Below are 18,491 nucleotides of genomic sequence, written 5' to 3'. Positions count from 1 at the left end.
TATCAAGACTTCACGGACGTGTTCAGTAAAGCCTCTGCTGATATCCTTCCTCCTCATAGAGAATGGGACTGCCCAATCGACCTCATTCCAGGGAAGGTTCCACCGCGAGGCCGAACTTATCCGTTGTCTCTGCCTGAGACACACTCCATGGAAGAGTACATCAAAGAGAACCTGGCGAAGGGTTTCATCCGACCATCTTCTTCTCCAGCCGGCGCAGGCTTCTTCTTCGTTAAGAAGAAAGACGGTGGTCTGCGTCCGTGCATCGACTACAGAGGTCTGAACGACATTACCGTCAAGAACCGATACCCTTTACCGAGCTCTTTGATAGAGTTAGTGGTGCAACTATTTTCACAAAGCTGGACTTGAGGGGTGCCTATAATCTCATCCGAATCCGTGAGGGTGACGAGTGGAAGACCGCCTTTAACACCCGTGACGGACATTATGAGTACCTCGTCATGCCCTTCGGATTGAGCAACGCTCCAGCAGTCTTCCAGCACTTCGTGAATGAGATTTTCAGGGACATCTTGTACCGCCATGTCGTGGTTTATCTAGACGACATCCTCATCTTTGCTAATAATCTCGAAGATCATCGTTTCTGGGTAAAAGAGGTTCTTTCCCGTCTCCGTGTCAATCACCTCTATTGTAAATTGGAGAAGTGTGTGTTTGAAGTTAAAACCATTCCGTTTCTAGGTTACATTGTGTCCGGTTCCGGACTAGAGATGGATCCTGAGAAACTCCAAGCAATCCAGAATTGGCCTATACCCTTAAGCCTCAAAGGGGTCCAGAGGTTCTTAGGGTTCGCCAATTATTATAGAAAATTTATACGAGACTTTTCCACCATTGTGGCGCCTATCACTGCATTAACCAAGAAAGGTGCTAATCCGTCCAAGTGGTCCGAGGAAGCTACACAGGCCTTTCACCTTCTGAAGCAACGGTTCATCTCTGCACCAGTTCTGAAACAGCCCGACACCGACTCTCCTTTTATCTTAGAGGTAGATGCCTCCTCCGTTGGAGTAGGAGCAGTGTTATCCCAGAGGGCCAAAGATGGACATCTACATCCTTGCAGTTTCTTCTCCCGGAAGTTCTCCCCAGCTGAGCGCAACTATGCCATTGGCGATCAGGAGTTGCTAGCCATCAAGCTCGCTCTGGAGGAGTGGAGATACCTGTTGGAGGGAGCTTCCCACTCAATCACCATACTTACCGACCACAAAAATCTTTTATATCTCAAAGGCGCACAATGTCTGAATCCTCGTCAGGCCAGATGGGCACTTTTCTTCTCTAGGTTTGACTTTAAACTCCAGTTCTGTCCGGGTTCTCAGAATCGTAAGGCCGATGCCCTTTCCCGCTCATGGGAGCAAGAAAATGAGTCCGAGTCTGCAGACAAGCATCCTATTATTAATCCGTTGGCATTCTCCACGGTAGGGATGGACTCTACGCCTCCACCAGGGAAAAGTTTTGTTAAGCCAGTTCTAAGGAAGAAGCTCATGCATTGGGCCCATGCTTCCCGTTTTGCTGGACATACAGGCATTCAGAAAACCCTTGAATTTATTTCTAGGTCCTACTGGTGGCCAACTCTGAAGAAGGACGTTATGGAATTTATTGCCTCCTGCCCAAAGTGTGCCCAACACAAAGTCTCCCGCCAGTCGCCTGCGGGGCAACTGGTTCCATTATCTGTTCCCCGTCGACCTTGGACCCATTTGTCGATGGACTTTGTTTCCGATCTACCTATCTGCAACAAGTTTAATACCATCTGGGTGGTAGTTGACCGGTTCACCAAGATGGCACATTTCATCCCTCTCACCGGTCTTCCGTCAGCTTCCAAGTTGGCTCAAGTGTTTATACAAGAGATCTTCCGACTTCACGGTCTTCCTGAAGAGATCATCTCGGATCGTGGAGTACAATTTGTAGCCAAATTTTGGCGAAGTTTGTGTCAAGCCCTCCAAGTCAAGTTAAAGTTTTCCACGGCTTACCATCCTCAGACCAATGGTCAAACCGAGAGGGTGAATCAGGACTTGGAGGCCTTCCTCCGTATATATGTGTCTTCCTCTCAAGATGACTGGGTTCAACTCCTTCCTTGGGCCGAGTTCAGCCACAACAATCAATACCATTCCTCATCTTCTTCTACACCATTCTTCATTAATTATGGATTCCACCCTAAAGTCCCAGAATTCCAACCGCTTCCCGCAACTTCTGTTCCAGCAGTGGATGTCACCTTGCGTCAGTTTTCAAATAACTGGAGGAACGTCCGCGCAGCCCTGCTTAAAGCCTCATTCAGGTATAAGAAGTTTGCCGATAGAAAGCGTAGAGCGGTTCCTGCTCTCAAGGTGGGTGATCGTGTGTGGCTGCCCACGAAGAATTTGAGGTTGAGAGTTCCCAGCATGAAATTTGCACCTCGCTACATCGGACCCTTCAAGATTGAACAAGTCATCAATCCTGTTGCCTACAGGTTACAGTTACCATCCTTCTTGAAAATACCCAGGACATTTCATGTTTCTTTGTTGAAACCGCTGATCCTGAATCGGTTTCATTCCGCACTTCCTCCAGCTCCCAAAGTTCAGACTCAACGGGGAGTCGAGTACGAGGTGGCCAAGATTTTGGACTCACGTTTCCGTTACGGTCAGTTACAATACCTCATTGACTGGAAGGGCTATGGTCCTGAAGAACGCTCTTGGACCAATGCCTCAGACGTCCATGCTCCTGCCTTGGTCCGAAATTTCCACGCAAAGTTTCCTTTAAAGCCTAAGAAGTGTCCTGGGGCCACTCCTAAAGGGGGGGTGCTGTCACGATCCGGGTATCTGGACGCCATTACTTACCCTTCAGATGCCTCCTAAGGCTGGCTCAGCGTTCCAGGACCGGATCCCGCTGTTCCTGAGTTTCCACATGCAGAATGTCAGAGTGGTGATTTCATCAGCCGCGGCCTCCGCTGTGCCCGCGTGGTTAAATGTGCGCTTGTCAGTCTGGCGTCTCCTGTCTCCTGTGGCCGGCGTCGCCATTACTGTTTCAATTCTCACATGGATTACAAACCAAACTTCCCTCCAAGTGTCTGCATGGGCGCAGCCATCTTGGATTTTGTCATCTGAGCATTTCTACCAATCTGCTGTCTGTATTGTTGATTTGCATAATTGCCTAGCCAACCCCTTCCTTGCTGCAGGTATAAGTAAGCTGTGCCTGAGCAAGGAAGGCGTCAGTGCTTTGGTTGTCTAACCTAGTTCCAGTTTGTCTCTCTCCTGTGGTTGTCTTCCAGGTTCCAGCTCCTGTCTCCAGACTTCTGCTATAGAGACCCGCACCAGCATTCCATCTGCGGTGTAGCCTGACTCTCCGATCCATTCTGGACTCACCTGTTTCCAGCTACAACAATCACCTGCTTCCAGCCCAGCTTCCAGCAGTGTACAGCTTCTCTTAAAGGGCCGGTGTCCTTTCTGCAGTTTACCACTCTCCACCGGTATTATTATTTCACCGCTCTCAAACAATCACCTGCTTCCAGCCCAGCTTCCAGCAGTGTATAGCTTCTCTTAAAGGGCCGGTGTCCTTTTCTGCAGTTTACCACTCTCCACCGGAATTATTATTTCACCGCTCTCAAACTCCAAACTTCATTATTATTTCATCGCTCTCAAGTTCGTTTATTATTTAACTGGTTCCAGCCAGTATCCACTCCGTACCAACAACAGTCTGGTTCCAGCCAGTATCCACAGCAGCCGTTTTACCTTCAGCAGCCCAGCCTTTCCTGGAACATCAGCTGGTACGATCCTGGGTTCTCTCCATTGCTACAGTCAGGCCTGGTAAGGACTTTCCAACTAGAAGATTATAAGAACTGTCTCACACTACCAGTGCCTGTGGCCCTTGTCACCCTGTAGTACCCAGGAATTGTATTTATCCTCTGTTGACTTTTATGTTTCCTTTTACTGCTGCTGTGTTACGGAGTTTGTCATAATAAACATCATTGACTTTTATCCTGGTTGTCGTGGTCACGCCTTCGGGCAGTTATTCTACATGTTACTTACATGTCTAGGGGTCTGATACAACCTCCCAGGTTCCGTTACATCTCAGCCCCTACAACTGAGGCTGCCTCCCGTCAGCTCAGGCCCTCAGTTGTGACAGTTGGTCACTGCTAAATCTAAAGGACATTACTCACTACTTATTCTCCTTGAACTCTCTGCTACTTTTGACACTGTTGACCACTCTCTTCTCATACAAACCCTACAATCCCTAGGGGTCCAGGGCACATGCCTTTCCTGGTTCTCATCCTACTAATTCAATCACTCTTTCAGTGTTCGTTTCTCTGAATCCACCTTCTCTTCGCTACATCTAACAGTTAGAGTATTGTAAGGCTCAGTCTTAGGTCGTCTGCTTTTCTAAATCTATACTACATATCTTGGCAAACTAATCAGCTCTTTTGGATTTCAGTATTATCTTTATGCAGATGATACGCAAATCTACCTATACTCCCCAGATTTGTCACCATCTGCATTGGTCCATGTCACTGAATACCTTTCTGACATTTCATCTTGGTTGTCATCTCACCACATCAAACTTAATATTTCCAAAACAAGCTTAATGATATTTCCACCGGCCAATAATAGTTACCAAACTAGTAGCTCTATCACTGTTGATAACTTAACAATCATCCCTACCCCACAAGCTCATTGTCTAGGTAACATTCTTGTCTCTAAACTGTCCTTTGTTCCCCATATTCAATTTGTCCCAAAATGATGCTACATACATCTAAGAAACATATTAAAAATATGACCATATGTTACACAAGACACTGCAAAAACTATAATCCATGCACTTATTATCTCCCACAACAGTCTCCTTACTGGTCTTCCCAAAAATAGTCTCGACCACTACAATCCATTTTGAATGCAGCTGCGAGGTTGATCCTCCTCATTAGACGTTCATCGACTGCAGACCCATCTAGTCAGTCCCTCCATTGGTTACCAGTATTCTACTGTATTCAATATAAAATACTTTTATTTACATACAAGACTATTAACCAAACTGCATCAACATTGATCTCTTCACTCATTTCAAAATATCTACCTACCTCGCTTTTCCGCTCTGCACAAGTTCTGCGCCTCTCATCCACGCGCATTATTTGCTCCCACTCAAAAGTACGGGACGTTTTCTGGGCTGCACCCACTCTGTGGAATGCCCTACCATGCACAATAAGACTCACCTCTAGTCTCCAAACCTTCAAGCCTTTCCTAAAAACTCACCTCTTCAGACAAGCCTATCAAATTCCAGACCCACCCACATAACCTTCAGTGCTTCTCTAACTAATTACATCCTCCCTGTACAGTACACATATAACCTCACATATTTTGTCTTTCTTCACTTTAACATCCTCCTGACCCTTGGCCAACATTGCAGGGTGACGATATCATACAGCCCATTAAGAATCTTTGCAATCTGGCCAAACCATTATGCATTAGTTAGCACCTACCCTTGTGTATCAATGTCTATTTCTCTATTCCTCTTACATTGTAAGCGTGTGAGCAGGGTCTTCTTACCTCTATGTCTGTCCATTATTACTAGTGATGAACGGGTTCGGTTCCCTGGGATCCGAACCCCCCCGAACTTAACCCATTTTACACGGTTCCGAGGCAGACTCGGATCTTCCCGCCTTGCTCGGTTAACCCGAGCGCGCCCGAACGTCATCATCCCGCTGTCGGATTCTTGCGAGATTCGTATTCTATATAAGGAGCCGCGCGTCGCTGCCATTTTCACTCGTGCTTTGGAGATGATAGCAAGAGGACGTGGCTGTGTTCTCTCAGTTTCTGTGTTCAGTGTGCTGCAAATATCTGTGCTCAGTGTGCTGCAAATATCTGTGCTCAGTGTGCTTGCAAATATCTGCGCTCAGTGTGCTGAAAATATCTACGTTCTCTGCCTGAAAAACGCTCCATATCTGTGCTGCATTGTAGTATATAGTAGGAGGACAGTGCAGAATTTTGCTGTGACCACCAGTATATATATAGCAGTACGGTACAGTAGTCCACTGCTCTACCTCTGTGTCGTCAAGTATACTATGCATCCATACCTGTGCTGTATTTTAGTTGTGCGCAGTATATAGTAGGAGGACAGTGCAGAATTTTGCTGACCACCAGTATATATATAGCAGTATGGTACAGTAGTCCACTGCTCTACCTCTGTGTCGTCAAGTATACTATGCATCCATACCTGTGCTGCATTTTAGTTGTGCGCAGTATATAGTAGGAGGACAGTGCAGAATTTTGCTGACCACCAGTATATACAGGGCCGTTTCTAGACAATTTGGCTCCCAGTGCGAGATTTCAAAATGCGCCCCCCCCCCCATTGCTGTAAAAAAAAAATTGTGTGCCCCCCCATATAGCTATAAAAAGAAAAAGCATGCGCGCGTCGAAGGCGCGCGCGCTCCCGACAAGGGTGTGTGGCCTGATTAAAATTTGTGTGGTCTCATTAAAGTGGGCGTGGCCTCGTCTGATATCATCACGCCCACCACAGGGGAAAAAAAATAAAAATAAAAAAAGTCCCCATTTTACACAGTACAGCAGGCAAGTGTCCCTATTTTACACAGCGCGGCAGGCAGGTGTCCCCATTTTACACAGCGCGGCAGGCAGGTGTCCCCATTTTACACAGCGCGGCAGGCAGGTGTCCCCATTTTACAAAGTGCGGCAGGCAGGTATCCCCATTTGATTTTACACAGTGCGGCAGGCAGGTATCCCCATTTTACACAGTACGGTAGGCAGATATCCCCATTTTACACAGTACGCAGGCAGGTGCCCCCATTTTACAAAGTGCGGCAGGCAGGTATCCCCATTTTACACAGTACGGTAGGCAGATATCCTCATTTTACACAGTACGCAGGCAGGTGCCCCCATTTTACAAAGTGCGGCAGGCAGATATCCCCATTTTACACAGCGCGGCAGGCACGTGCCCCCATTTTACACAGCACGGCAGGCAGGTGTCCCCATTTTACAAAGTGCGGCAGGCAGATATCCCCATTTTACACAGTGCGGCAGGCAGGTATCCCCATTTTACACAGTACGCAGGCAGGTACCCCCATTTTACAAAGTGCGGCAGGCAGGTATCCCCATTTTACACAGTACGGCAGGCAGATATCCCCATTTTACACAGCACGGCAGGCAGGTGTCCCCATTTTACAAAGTGCGGCAGGCAGATATCCCCATTTTACACAGTGCGGCAGGCAGGTATCCCCATTTTACACAGTACGCAGGCTGGTGCCCCCATTTTACAAAGTGCGGCAGGCAGGTATCCCCATTTTACACAGTACGGCAGGCAGATATCCCCATTTTACACAGCACGGCAGGCAGATATCCCCATTTTACACAGCACGGCAGGCAGGTGTCCCCATTTTACAAAGTGCGGCAGGCAGATATCCCCATTTTACACAGTACGCAGGCAGGTATCCCCATTTTACATAGTGCGGCAGGCAGGTATCCCCATTTTACACAGTGCAGCAGGCAGGTGTCAAGTGGGGGGGGGGAGGAAGGGGGAGAGAGAGAAAGATAGAGATAATACTTACATCTTCTTCCCACTCTTCGGGTCCTGCCGCCTCACGTCCCTCGCGCCGGCCGCCTCCTCCTTCCAGGCTAATCTCCTCTCCTCCCTCTCCCCGAGCGCTCCTGCTCAGGGGGCGGGGCTTCGCGGAATGACGCGTTTGCGTCGTGACGTCACGACGCAAACGCGTCATTCCGCGAAACTCCGCCCCCCGAGAAGGAGCGCTCGGGAAGAGGGAGGAGAGGAGATTACGGACACACAAAGTGCCGCGGCGGGTGCCCCGTGCGGTTGCACAGTTCGCCCGCCGCTAGAAACGGCACTGAGTATATATATAGCAGTACGGTACAGTAGTCCACTGCTCTACCTCTGTGTCGTCTAGTATACTATGCATCCATACCTGTGCTGCATTTTAGTTGTGCGCAGTATATAGTAGGAGGACAGTGCAGAATTTTGCTGACCACCAGTATATATATAGCAGTATGGTACAGTAGTCCACTGCTCTACCTCTGTGTCGTCAAGTATACTATGCATCCATACCTGTGCTGCATTTTAGTTGTGCGCTGTATATAGTAGGAGGACAGTGCAGAATGCTGACCACCAGTATATATATATATAGCAGTACGGTACAGTAGTCCACTGCTCTACCTCTGTGTCGTCAAGTATACTACAAAAGTTCAGTAAAATGACCCAAAAATCAAAATTAAAAGCATCTGATGAGAAGCGTAAACTTGCCAATATGCCATTTACGACACAGAGTGGCAAGGAACGGCTGAGGCCCTGGCCTATGTTCATGGCTAATGGTTCAGATTCACATGAGGATGGAAGCACTCATCCTCTCGCTAGAAAACTGCAGTGCCACTCCTAGATGGGCCAGGTGTTTGTGTCGGCCACTTGGGTCGCTTAGCTTAGCCATCCAGCGACCTTGGTGCACCTCTTTTTTTCTTTGCATCATGTGCTGTTTGGGGACTATTTTTTAAATCTGCCATCCTGTCTGACACTGCAGTGCCACTCCTAGATGGGCCAGGTGTTTGTGTCGGCCACTTGGGTCGCTTAGCTTAGTCACACAGCTACCTCATTGCACCTCTTTTTTTCTTTGCATCATGTGCTGTATGGGGACTATTTTTTAAATCTGCCATCCTGTCTGACAATGCAGTGCCACTCCTAGATGGGCCAGGTGTTTGTGTCGGCCACTTGGGTCGCTTAGCTTAGCCATCCAGCAACCTTGGTGCACCTCTTTTTTTCTTTGCATCATGTGCTGTTTGGGAACTATTTTTTAAATTTGTCATCCTGTCTGACACTGCAGTGCAACTCCTAGATGGGCCAGGTGTTTGTGTCGGCCACTTGGGTCGCTTAGCTTAGTCACACAGCTACCTCATTGCCCCTCTTTTTTTGCATCATGTGCTGTTTGGGGACTATTTTTTTAAATCTGCCATCCTGTCTGACACTGCAGTGCCACTCCTAGATAGGCCAGGTGTTTGTGTCGGCCACTTGGGTCGCTTAGCTTAGTCACACAGCTACCTCATTGCACCTCTTTTTTTCTTTGCATCATGTGCTGTATGGGGACTATTTTTTAAATCTGCCATCCTGTCTGACAATGCAGTGCCACTCCTAGATGGGCCAGGTGTTTGTGTCGGCCACTTGGGTCGCTTAGCTTAGCCATCCAGCAACCTTGGTGCACCTCTTTTTTTCTTTGCATCATGTGCTGTTTGGGAACTATTTTTTAAATTTGTCATCCTGTCTGACACTGCAGTGCAACTCCTAGATGGGCCAGGTGTTTGTGTCGGCCACTTGGGTCGCTTAGCTTAGTCACACAGCTACCTCATTGTACCTCTTTTTTTGCATCATGTGCTGTTTGGGGACTATTTTTTAAATCTGCCATCCTGTCTGACACTGCAGTGCCACTCCTAGATAGGCCAGGTGTTTGTGTCGGCCACTTGGGTCACTTAGCTTAGCCATCCAGCGACCTTGGTGCACCTCTTTTTTTCTTTGCATCATGTGCTGTTTGGGGACTATTTATTAAATCTGCCATCCTGTCTGACACTGCAGTGCAACTCCTAGATGGGCCAGGTGTTTGTGTCGGCCACTTGGGTCGCTTAGCTTAGTCACACAGCTACCTCATTGCACCTCTTTTTTCTTTGCATCATGTGCTGTTTGGGGACTATTTTTTAAATCTGCCATCCTGTCTGACACTGCAGTGCCACTCCTAGATGGGCCAGGTGTTTGTGTCGGCCACTTGTGTCGCTTAGCTTAGACATCCAGCAACCTTGGTGCAAATTTTAGGACTAAAAATAATATTGTGAGGTGTGAGGTGTTCAGAATAGACTGGAAATGAGTGGAAATTATGGTTATTGAGGTTAATAATACTATGGGATCAAAATGACCCCCAAATTCCAAGATTTAAGCTGTTTTTGAGGGTTTTTTGTAAAAAAAACCACCCGAATCCAAAACACACCCGAATCCGACAAAAAAATTTCAGGGAGGTTTTGCCAAAACGCATCCGAATCCAAAACACGGCCGCGGAACTGAATCCAAAACCAAAACACAAAACCCGAAAAATTTCCGGTGCACATCACTAATTATTACCCAGTGTTGTTCTATCACTGTTGTTCCAATTGTAAAGCGCTACTGAATTGCAGGAAACTGTTAATAAATGTTATCAGCCCCATCTAGTGGTCAGTACAAAAGTACTGTAGCTCAGTTGTGAACCTCAGAGCCCACCATAGCAAGGTTCTCTGTGTATTCTGAGTAAGAGAGAACTGGGAGCAGCCATTTCTAATTCCCTCATGGTCCTAGCAAGACATCACATGTGCTCAACATCAGTATAGAATCCGATGGTAATAAACTCTGACCCTTAAATCTGCCATCATAGATCACAGTCAGTTGTGCATCCCAGCTGTATTATTTCATGCTGCAGCCAATCCTTTGCATACTGTATGTAATTTCATGTTGTTTGCATACAGCAATATGTTCATGTTTCTGCATCTTGCGTGTTATGGCCCTCATTCCGAGTCGTTCGCTCGGTAATTTTCTTCGCATCGCAGCGTTTTTCTGCTTAGTACGCATGCGCAATGTTCGCACTGCGACTGCGCCAAGTAATTTTGCTATGAAGATAGTTTTTTTACTCACGGCTTTTTCTTCGCTCCGGCGTACGTAATGTGATTGACAGGAAATGGGTGTTACTGGGCGGAAACACGGCGTTTTATGGGCGTGTGGATGAAAACGCTACCGTTTCCGGAAAAAACGCAGGAGTGGCTGGAGAAACGGAGGAGTGTCTGGGCGAACGCTGGGTGTGTTTGTGACGTCAAACCAGGAACGACAAGCACTGAACTGATCGCAGATGCCGAGTAAGTCTGAAGCTACTCTGAAACTGCTAAGTAGTTTGTAATCGCAATATTGCGAATACATCGTTCGCAATTTTAAGAAGCTAAGATTCACTCCCAGTAGGCGGCGGCTTAGCGTGTGTAACTCTGCTAAAATCGCCTTGCGAGCGAACAACTCGGAATGAGGGCCCATGTTTGCATTGTATCCTACCTTTGCATATTGTAATTGCACTTCATTATTTATAATTTTACAGTTTTACCAATTTCCTCTATTGCATAATAAACACTGTTCTTCAGATAACTTCTAACTGGGATTATTAAAAAGTAGAGTTGGATATGCTGTCTATCTAAATTTGGTTAAAAGAAACACTATAGTGAAGGCAGAACATTGTATTTTATCGCAGAATTAGAGCATGAAATACAGGCTCACAGGGCTACAGGGGAACCCACTGTTGTTCCCTTCAATCCTGGGGACCTACCTTATCCTCTAGGAATTAGGTCCCAGACTGCATTTGAGTTATACATAAAACATATGTTACCGAATACTGCACAGGACTATGGTGTATTCTCTACAGTGTATTGCTGTTATTAATCTGGTACATTATCATGATGCACTAGCATAATTTACAAGCTATATTTATCAAGGCGCCCAGACCATGCACTCTCTACATGTTAACCAAGCCTCTGTGGGAACTGACCACACCCCCTTAGAAGACTGGCCACACCCCTAAGCATGGGCCCCTACTACTGCATTCCATCCGGAGGGCCCTTCATGCCCCCAGTCCAACACTGAATGCTGATGTCACTATACTGTATAATTTCATGTACAATGAAGCTTAATTGTGCTCAGAGATTAAGATCATAACCATTATCATGTTTGTGTATGAATACTTTAGAAACTTAACAAACTCAAATTTCCTATTTTAAATATTCATGTATGATGAAATGACACTTTTCCCATAACAATAATGCATCTACAGTTTCCGAATTGTCTACAGGATTCTTGTGGTCCTTCATTGTCAAGGAAACAGGTTATGTTTATACACAAGCCTGCCAGCAGCAAGTCTGCGAGCATGAGAGCGTTGTACATTATGATAGAAGACAGGAAAGCTTCAGACAGACATTTCAGAGAGGGAAAGGGTTACAGAGAGAAGAGACTGCCTCCACCTGCTAGATTGTGATCTGAGCATAGCAAGGACAGGCAGCAGCATCGCTCCCCTAATTCAGGGAGTGACGCCTCTTCATTAGCTCCCAGCTCAAATTACCCAAGAAGGGTGACATTGACAGGACTGCGCAGAAACCATTGCTACAGGGGAAGGACCGGTATGTCCACTGCACAACAGCTGCTGCTGATGACTTATTTGAGATGATGCACACACACACACATCCACCAATGCATAGTGATCTAACTTATACCCGTCTCTTAGCACGACTGCGCAGGCAGCCTCCTGTGAGACATATTTGTCATTGTCTGGTTGTAAAAGACCAATTGTTGATCCAGCACAGACCAGGAGATGTGTGTTTCCAACATATGCAACTTCCATCCTGTCACAGGATTCCTGTGCAATACCTGTTGTGGTGGTGGTGGTGGTGGTGAGGAAGAAGAAGATGGAGGAGGAGGGGGGGGAATCTACGTATTGCTTGGGCGGAGACAGGTCCTTATATTTGTGTGGGAAGAATTCTTAAACTGCCTAGAAGGGAAAGAGCTGCTCAGTACATAAAGATAAAAGGCATTGCTCCTTCCCTGCCTAATCAACTCAAGCTTCCTGCCAGCCCGTATGTGTGCCCTACTCAGTGTCAGTACCTGTCCCACGGGCTCAGCATAGGAGAGGAACCAGCAGCACCTGGGCAGCCGGGGGAGTGCTTGTTGTTACAGTGGCCGTGTTTGTTAGCGCTGACAGCGGTGATTACTGAGCCAATTCTCCAATTGCAGGAGACAATTCCTCCTCATCATCAGAGTCACTCCCATCCTCAGCGCCGTGCCGTCTCTGCAGCTCTCTCCTCCACTCTCACCTGTTGGAAGGTCGCTTTGGGGTCCTTGTCGTCTCATACCCCAGGCAGTTTCTCTGGAGAATCCTGAGACTGTCTCAAGGGGTCTAGCCCGGAGAAATCTATGATTAGTTCGGTGTGTGTCTCATCTTACCGAGGACGAAAGTCTGGGAACAAGCCACCCTCCAAAACATGTCTGAAGGAAGAGATGGCCAAGGGGGAAGACTCCGGCAAGATCACCATCAATGTGGGGGGCACCCGGCATGAAACCTACAAGAGCACCCTGAGGACGCTGCCTGGAACCCGGCTAGCATGGCTGGCGGACCCCGACACCTCCAGCAACTTGGATTTTGACTCTCAGCAGAATGAATTTTTCTTTGACAGGCATCCCGGTATCTTTTCCTATGTGCTCAATTACTACCGCACTGGCAAGCTACACTGCCCGGCGGACATCTGTGGACCCCTGTTCGAGGAGGAGTTGGCATTTTGGGGCATCGATGAGACAGACGTGGAGCCCTGCTGCTGGATGACCTACCGCCAACACCGGGACGCAGAGGAGGCTCTGGATATTTTTGAAAATGTAGAACCCGAGGACGGGGATGAAGAGAAGGATTCCACACCGGAGTTACTCTGCATAGATGAGAGGCCGGACAGGAGCAGAGGTCGCTGGAAGCGGTGTCAGGCTCGTATATGGGCTCTCTTTGAGGACCCATATTCATCTAGGGCTGCCCGAGTGAGTACCCACCACTAACCCCATACTAACAGAATTGCATGTAGAACATCTGCCCTACAGTACATTATAGTCATAGCTAGGCATGAGTTATACTCGCTTATTTTACATTAAGTACTGTACAGATGTGCCCACATACATTTTTGCACAAATCACCCCAATTAGCCCCACTTGGCACACTATGGACTTTGGCACTTAGACACCCCAAGCATGCTGCCAGTGACTTTTTCTTAAAAGCAGTTTCTTATATCATCACTAATGCACCAAAAGTACAATGCACAGGTGTACAAAGTAAACAACTGCAACTAACTGGGTAAAAGGCAAAACACAGAGTTCAGATACGAGTGACATGTCTAGCGCCACAATTTGTGGTGCTTAATCTGCGACTACTGTATATACCAATTATTTTGCACAAAAAGTACTAATCTGATATGCCTGGTACACTGCAAACTAATTTGTATTCAGTTACAATTGGAATAAGATGCTGAATGCAGGAAAAAGTTGGAATCACTAACCACTGTGGAGCGTCTAAATCACAATAAGCATCTTGCGCTGTGGGCAGCATGGATAGTGTAATGGTTAGCATTACTGTATCACAGCACTGAGTTCATGGGTTTGATTCCCACCATGGTCTTAACTGTGTGGAGTTTGTATATTCTCCCTGTGCTTGTGTGGGTTTCCTCTGAGTACTTCAATTTCCTCCCACAATCCAAAAATATACTGGTAGGTTAATTGGCTCCCAACAAAATTAACCCCAGTACGTTCATGTGGTGGGAATATAGCTTGTAAAATCCACTATGGCAGGGATTTATGTGAATGGCCAAATATTCTCTGTAAAGCACGGCAGAATATGTGTGCGCTATATAAATAACTGGTAATAAATAATATCCTGCAAAAACACTAGGTGAATGAGGACACAACTTGTACAAATCAGAGCAAGAGTGCAGGTACAGTAGATTGTACAGGGTGCATTCCTTTTGGCCTCTCAGTTTACTTTATATACAAAAACATGAAGAGTTTTGGTTTGTAGCCTTTTTGCAGACTTTTGCCTTATTGCAGTTGCTATACTCCTTTACAGAAACATACTGATTATGTATGCAAAGCAGATTAACTTTGATTCCTTACTTCTGCCCTATCCACAGTTCTTAAGAGGTTTCTATTACCAAACATATTTTTCTTTACCAAAACAGTTCCCTGATGTGTGCACAGACACACATCTGAGAGCAAAGTGTGAGTGAACCGAGGTAAAGCAACTAGTACTGAAATACTTTGCTATTCAGATAAAAACGTCAAATAGTTCTTAGGGTTTAGTGCATGCTTAGTAGCCTGAATGACTTAAATAAATGTTCAAAATAAATGTAGGAGCATAAGTGCAAATAAAAAATAGTTTATTTTAGTACAAATAATAGCGTACAGTACATTATAGAGGAATCTCATTCAATTAAATTGCTTTGTTCCATAACTTGATAGCTCACACAGAGAAATTACAAATACTATAATTATATTTGCCTTTTATATTCCTTATTTTACAGTTAGTGGCTTTTGCCTCTCTATTCTTCATCCTGATGTCTATTACCACTTTTTGTTTGGAAACCCATGAGGCTTTTATTGTGGACAGAAATGTAACAGAATTGGTCATCGTGGGAAATGTGACAGAGATCGTAGTGGTCAAGGAAGTGGAGACAGAGCCTGTCCTGATATATATAGAGGGGGTCTGTGTTTTTTGGTTCACATTGGAGTTCTTTGTCCGAATTACCTGCTGCCCAGACAAACTAGTGTTTGTGAAGAACATGCTGAACATCATAGACTTTGTGGCCATCCTACCATTTTATGTAGAGGTTGGTCTCAGTGGGCTGTCATCCAAGGCCGCCAGGGATGTACTGGGATTCCTACGTGTAGTACGCTTTGTCAGGATATTACGTATCTTCAAACTAACAAGACATTTTGTTGGGTTGCGGGTTTTGGGTCACACCCTTCGGGCCAGCACTAATGAATTTCTGCTTCTAATCATCTTTTTGGCTTTAGGGGTTCTCATTTTTGCCACCATGATCTATTATGCAGAGCGGATAGGTGCAAAATCATCAGACCCCAGTGGGAGCAACCACACACACTTCAAGAACATCCCAATAGGTTTCTGGTGGGCGGTGGTAACCATGACCACACTTGGGTATGGGGATATGTATCCACAGACCTGGTCTGGCATGCTGGTGGGTGCCTTGTGTGCCCTAGCTGGAGTACTGACCATTGCTATGCCTGTTCCAGTCATTGTGAATAATTTTGGAATGTATTATTCTCTCGCTATGGCCAAACAAAAGCTTCCAAAGAAGAAAAAGAAGCATGTCCCTAAACCTACTCAACTGGACTCTCCAACTACTGTTAAATCTGGGGACACCTCACATCGCAACAGCACTCAAAGTGAATCCTGCCCATTGGCCGTAGAGGATGTAACAGAAAAGAGGACAGGTAAGATGCACAACAGGCATGTGCAATATCTAAAGTTCTTACTCTTTACACCTTGCCTTATACACACACACACACACACACACACACACACACACACACACACACACACACACACCCCTATCTATTCACTATCTACAGCATGGGTCTTCGACCTGTGGCCCTCCAGCTGTTGTGGAACTACACATCCCAGCATGCCCTGCTCAGGTTTAGCATGCCTTAATAGTAAACCTGTGGCAGGGCATGCTGGGATGTGCAGTTCCACAGCAGCTGGAGGGCCGCAGGTTGAAGACCCATGATCTACAGTATCAGCAAAAGGAAAGAGAGAAAGTTTGCATCCAGTTGATTTTTCGATAAAGAAAAATATATAGACTGCACACAAATATGAGGGCCTAGTGATCATCTGTAGTACAATTCTAATACAGTAGGTCCTACTCATTATAATATGCCAATATAAAGTAACAATGTTAATTGTTAATTCACCCTACACAGGTTAAACTAGTATAGTTGATATTTGTAAAACCTGTACAAAGTTTTCTTGCTTTGACATGTTATAGATTATAAACCAATGTACATTCTATAAACACTGTTCTACCTGTAGCCTTTACTTCATGCTTTCATATTATGTATTCAGGCTGATTAATCTGTTGCAAATTACAGATGTAGCCATGCTAATCGTTGTACGTTGTAGTGACTACACGCACTCGGGTGTGAATAGTCACACCTGTGATCGCACAATGCAATCTTTATGGATTGCGGGTGTAGGCACACTTTGCAAAAAAAACAGTTGCGGGTGCATATAGTCATAACCATGATCAGTGTTGCTACATCTGTATGTAGCTTCATTACCCAGGCTATCCCTGGTTTGTTTGCAAAGTCAATAACGGCGCACCAAACCCCATCTCCCAGGTTAAGAATTGCAAAGGCCCCGGACAATTCACGATATACTTCTAGCTTCAGTGTCTCAACATGCTGTACGCATTTTCAAAATAAGTGGTTGTTACTGTGCGAATTGAAGTTAATTGGACAGAAGGTAGTTACATGACCGGCAGTCAGGAGAATGCTGGTCACAATACCGATGCCGGAGTCCCGCCCCCTTACAGTCCCGACAGTGGGCATGCCGACTAACAGGGACTATTCCCACTCGTGGGTGTCCAGGACACCCATAGAGTAGGAATATAACATGTGGCGAGCACAGCACAGCTCGCCACTGAGCCCGCAGTGTCCCACTGCCCCACCCGCGGGAAGCAGTGTCCCGTGGTGGGGGGGCAGTTGGGACACTCCTGCACTCGCTGCCATGCTTAGCAGAGCAGCGGTGAATAGACGCTGTGCACATGCGCACACAGCGCCTATTCATGGAGACAGAAGGACAGGGGGCATGCCGGCAGCTCAATGAGCACTGGCCATGCCCCATAGTGATGAGAAACGGGGCCGTGGCTCGCGATCGCAGCATTATCTTGAAGCCATGCCCTTTCTCCAAAGCCTCACCCCTTTTCTAAATCCATATCCCTTTTTCCCCCGCGCAGTAGTCCCTCTTTAGGATTCAGTAAAGTTGGGAATTACTGTATGCATACAGTATAGTTCAAGAAGTTGATTTATTGATTTGTGGCAATAAAGATGTGAGATCACTGCAATGTGCCTGTCTATTGGATATGTGTTTGCGTAGTGCTACTTGTGTGGATGCCAATGGGAATGGGGTCTGTATGCAGTGTTGCTGTAAATGGGGAGTCTGTACAATGGCCCTCATTCCGAGTTGATCACTCGCTAGCTGCTTTTAGCAGCAGTGCACACGCTAAGCCGCCGCCCTCTGGGAGTGTATCGTAGCTTAGCAGAAGTGCGAACGAAAGAGTAGCAGAATTGCTACTAAAAAATGTCATGCAGTTTCTGAGTAGCTCCAGACCTACTCCTATCTTGCAATCACTGCAATCTGTTTAGTTCCTGGTTTGAAGTCACAAACACGCCCTGCGTTCGGCCAACCACTCCCCCGTTTCTCCAGCCACTCCTGCGTTTTTACCTGGCACGCCTGCGGTTTTTAGCACACTCCCTGAAAACGCTGTGTTGCCGCCCAGAAACACCCACTTCCTGTCAATCATACTACGAACACTCGAGCAACTGAAAAACGTTTCTCGAGCTTGGGTAAAACTACAAACTTTTGTGTGAAAGTACTTAGCGCATGTGTGCTGCGTACCATGCGCATGCGCATAAATGCTGATTTTTCACCTGATCGCTGCACTGCGAAAAACGTCAGCGAGCGATCAACTCGGAATGACCACCAATGTGGCATATGGGGTTGCCATTCATCCATCACACATTGCTTTGGGGTTGCCAAAAACTGGAATTGCATTACGTGTTTCTTCTAAAGCAGTCTTTGTGCAGTTTGCCTGACAATTGGGAATGTGAGATGTACTTGCCTAAGATTACAAACAGGGCCATTTTTGCTAATACATTTAAAACAAGCATATTTTTTATTGTTATTAATTATGTATGGAATTAAA

The 18,491-nt window shown here is 46.3% G+C and overlaps 1 protein-coding gene across 3 annotated transcripts in view; it reads left to right on the top strand.

Annotated features, from left to right (window-relative positions):
• The first annotated feature begins 12,451 nt into the window (after positions 1-12,451).
• Positions 12,452-18,491, top strand: part of KCNC4 (potassium voltage-gated channel subfamily C member 4) — a 366,381-nt gene continuing 360,341 nt past the window's right edge. For all 3 annotated transcript variants that reach the window (XM_063955020.1, XM_063955019.1, XM_063955018.1), the window contains exons 1-2: positions 12,452-13,539; positions 15,069-15,999. In XM_063955020.1, coding sequence (XP_063811090.1) covers positions 12,931-13,539; positions 15,069-15,999 — 1,540 coding nt within the window. In that variant the 5' untranslated portion in view covers positions 12,452-12,930. The remainder of the gene's footprint in view (positions 13,540-15,068; positions 16,000-18,491) is intronic.

The sequence above is a fragment of the Pseudophryne corroboree genome, chromosome 2 (assembly GCF_028390025.1).
Source record: "Pseudophryne corroboree isolate aPseCor3 chromosome 2, aPseCor3.hap2, whole genome shotgun sequence".
NCBI classification, from domain to species: domain Eukaryota; kingdom Metazoa; phylum Chordata; class Amphibia; order Anura; family Myobatrachidae; genus Pseudophryne; species Pseudophryne corroboree.
This window is presented reverse-complemented; position numbering and strand designations above follow the sequence as displayed.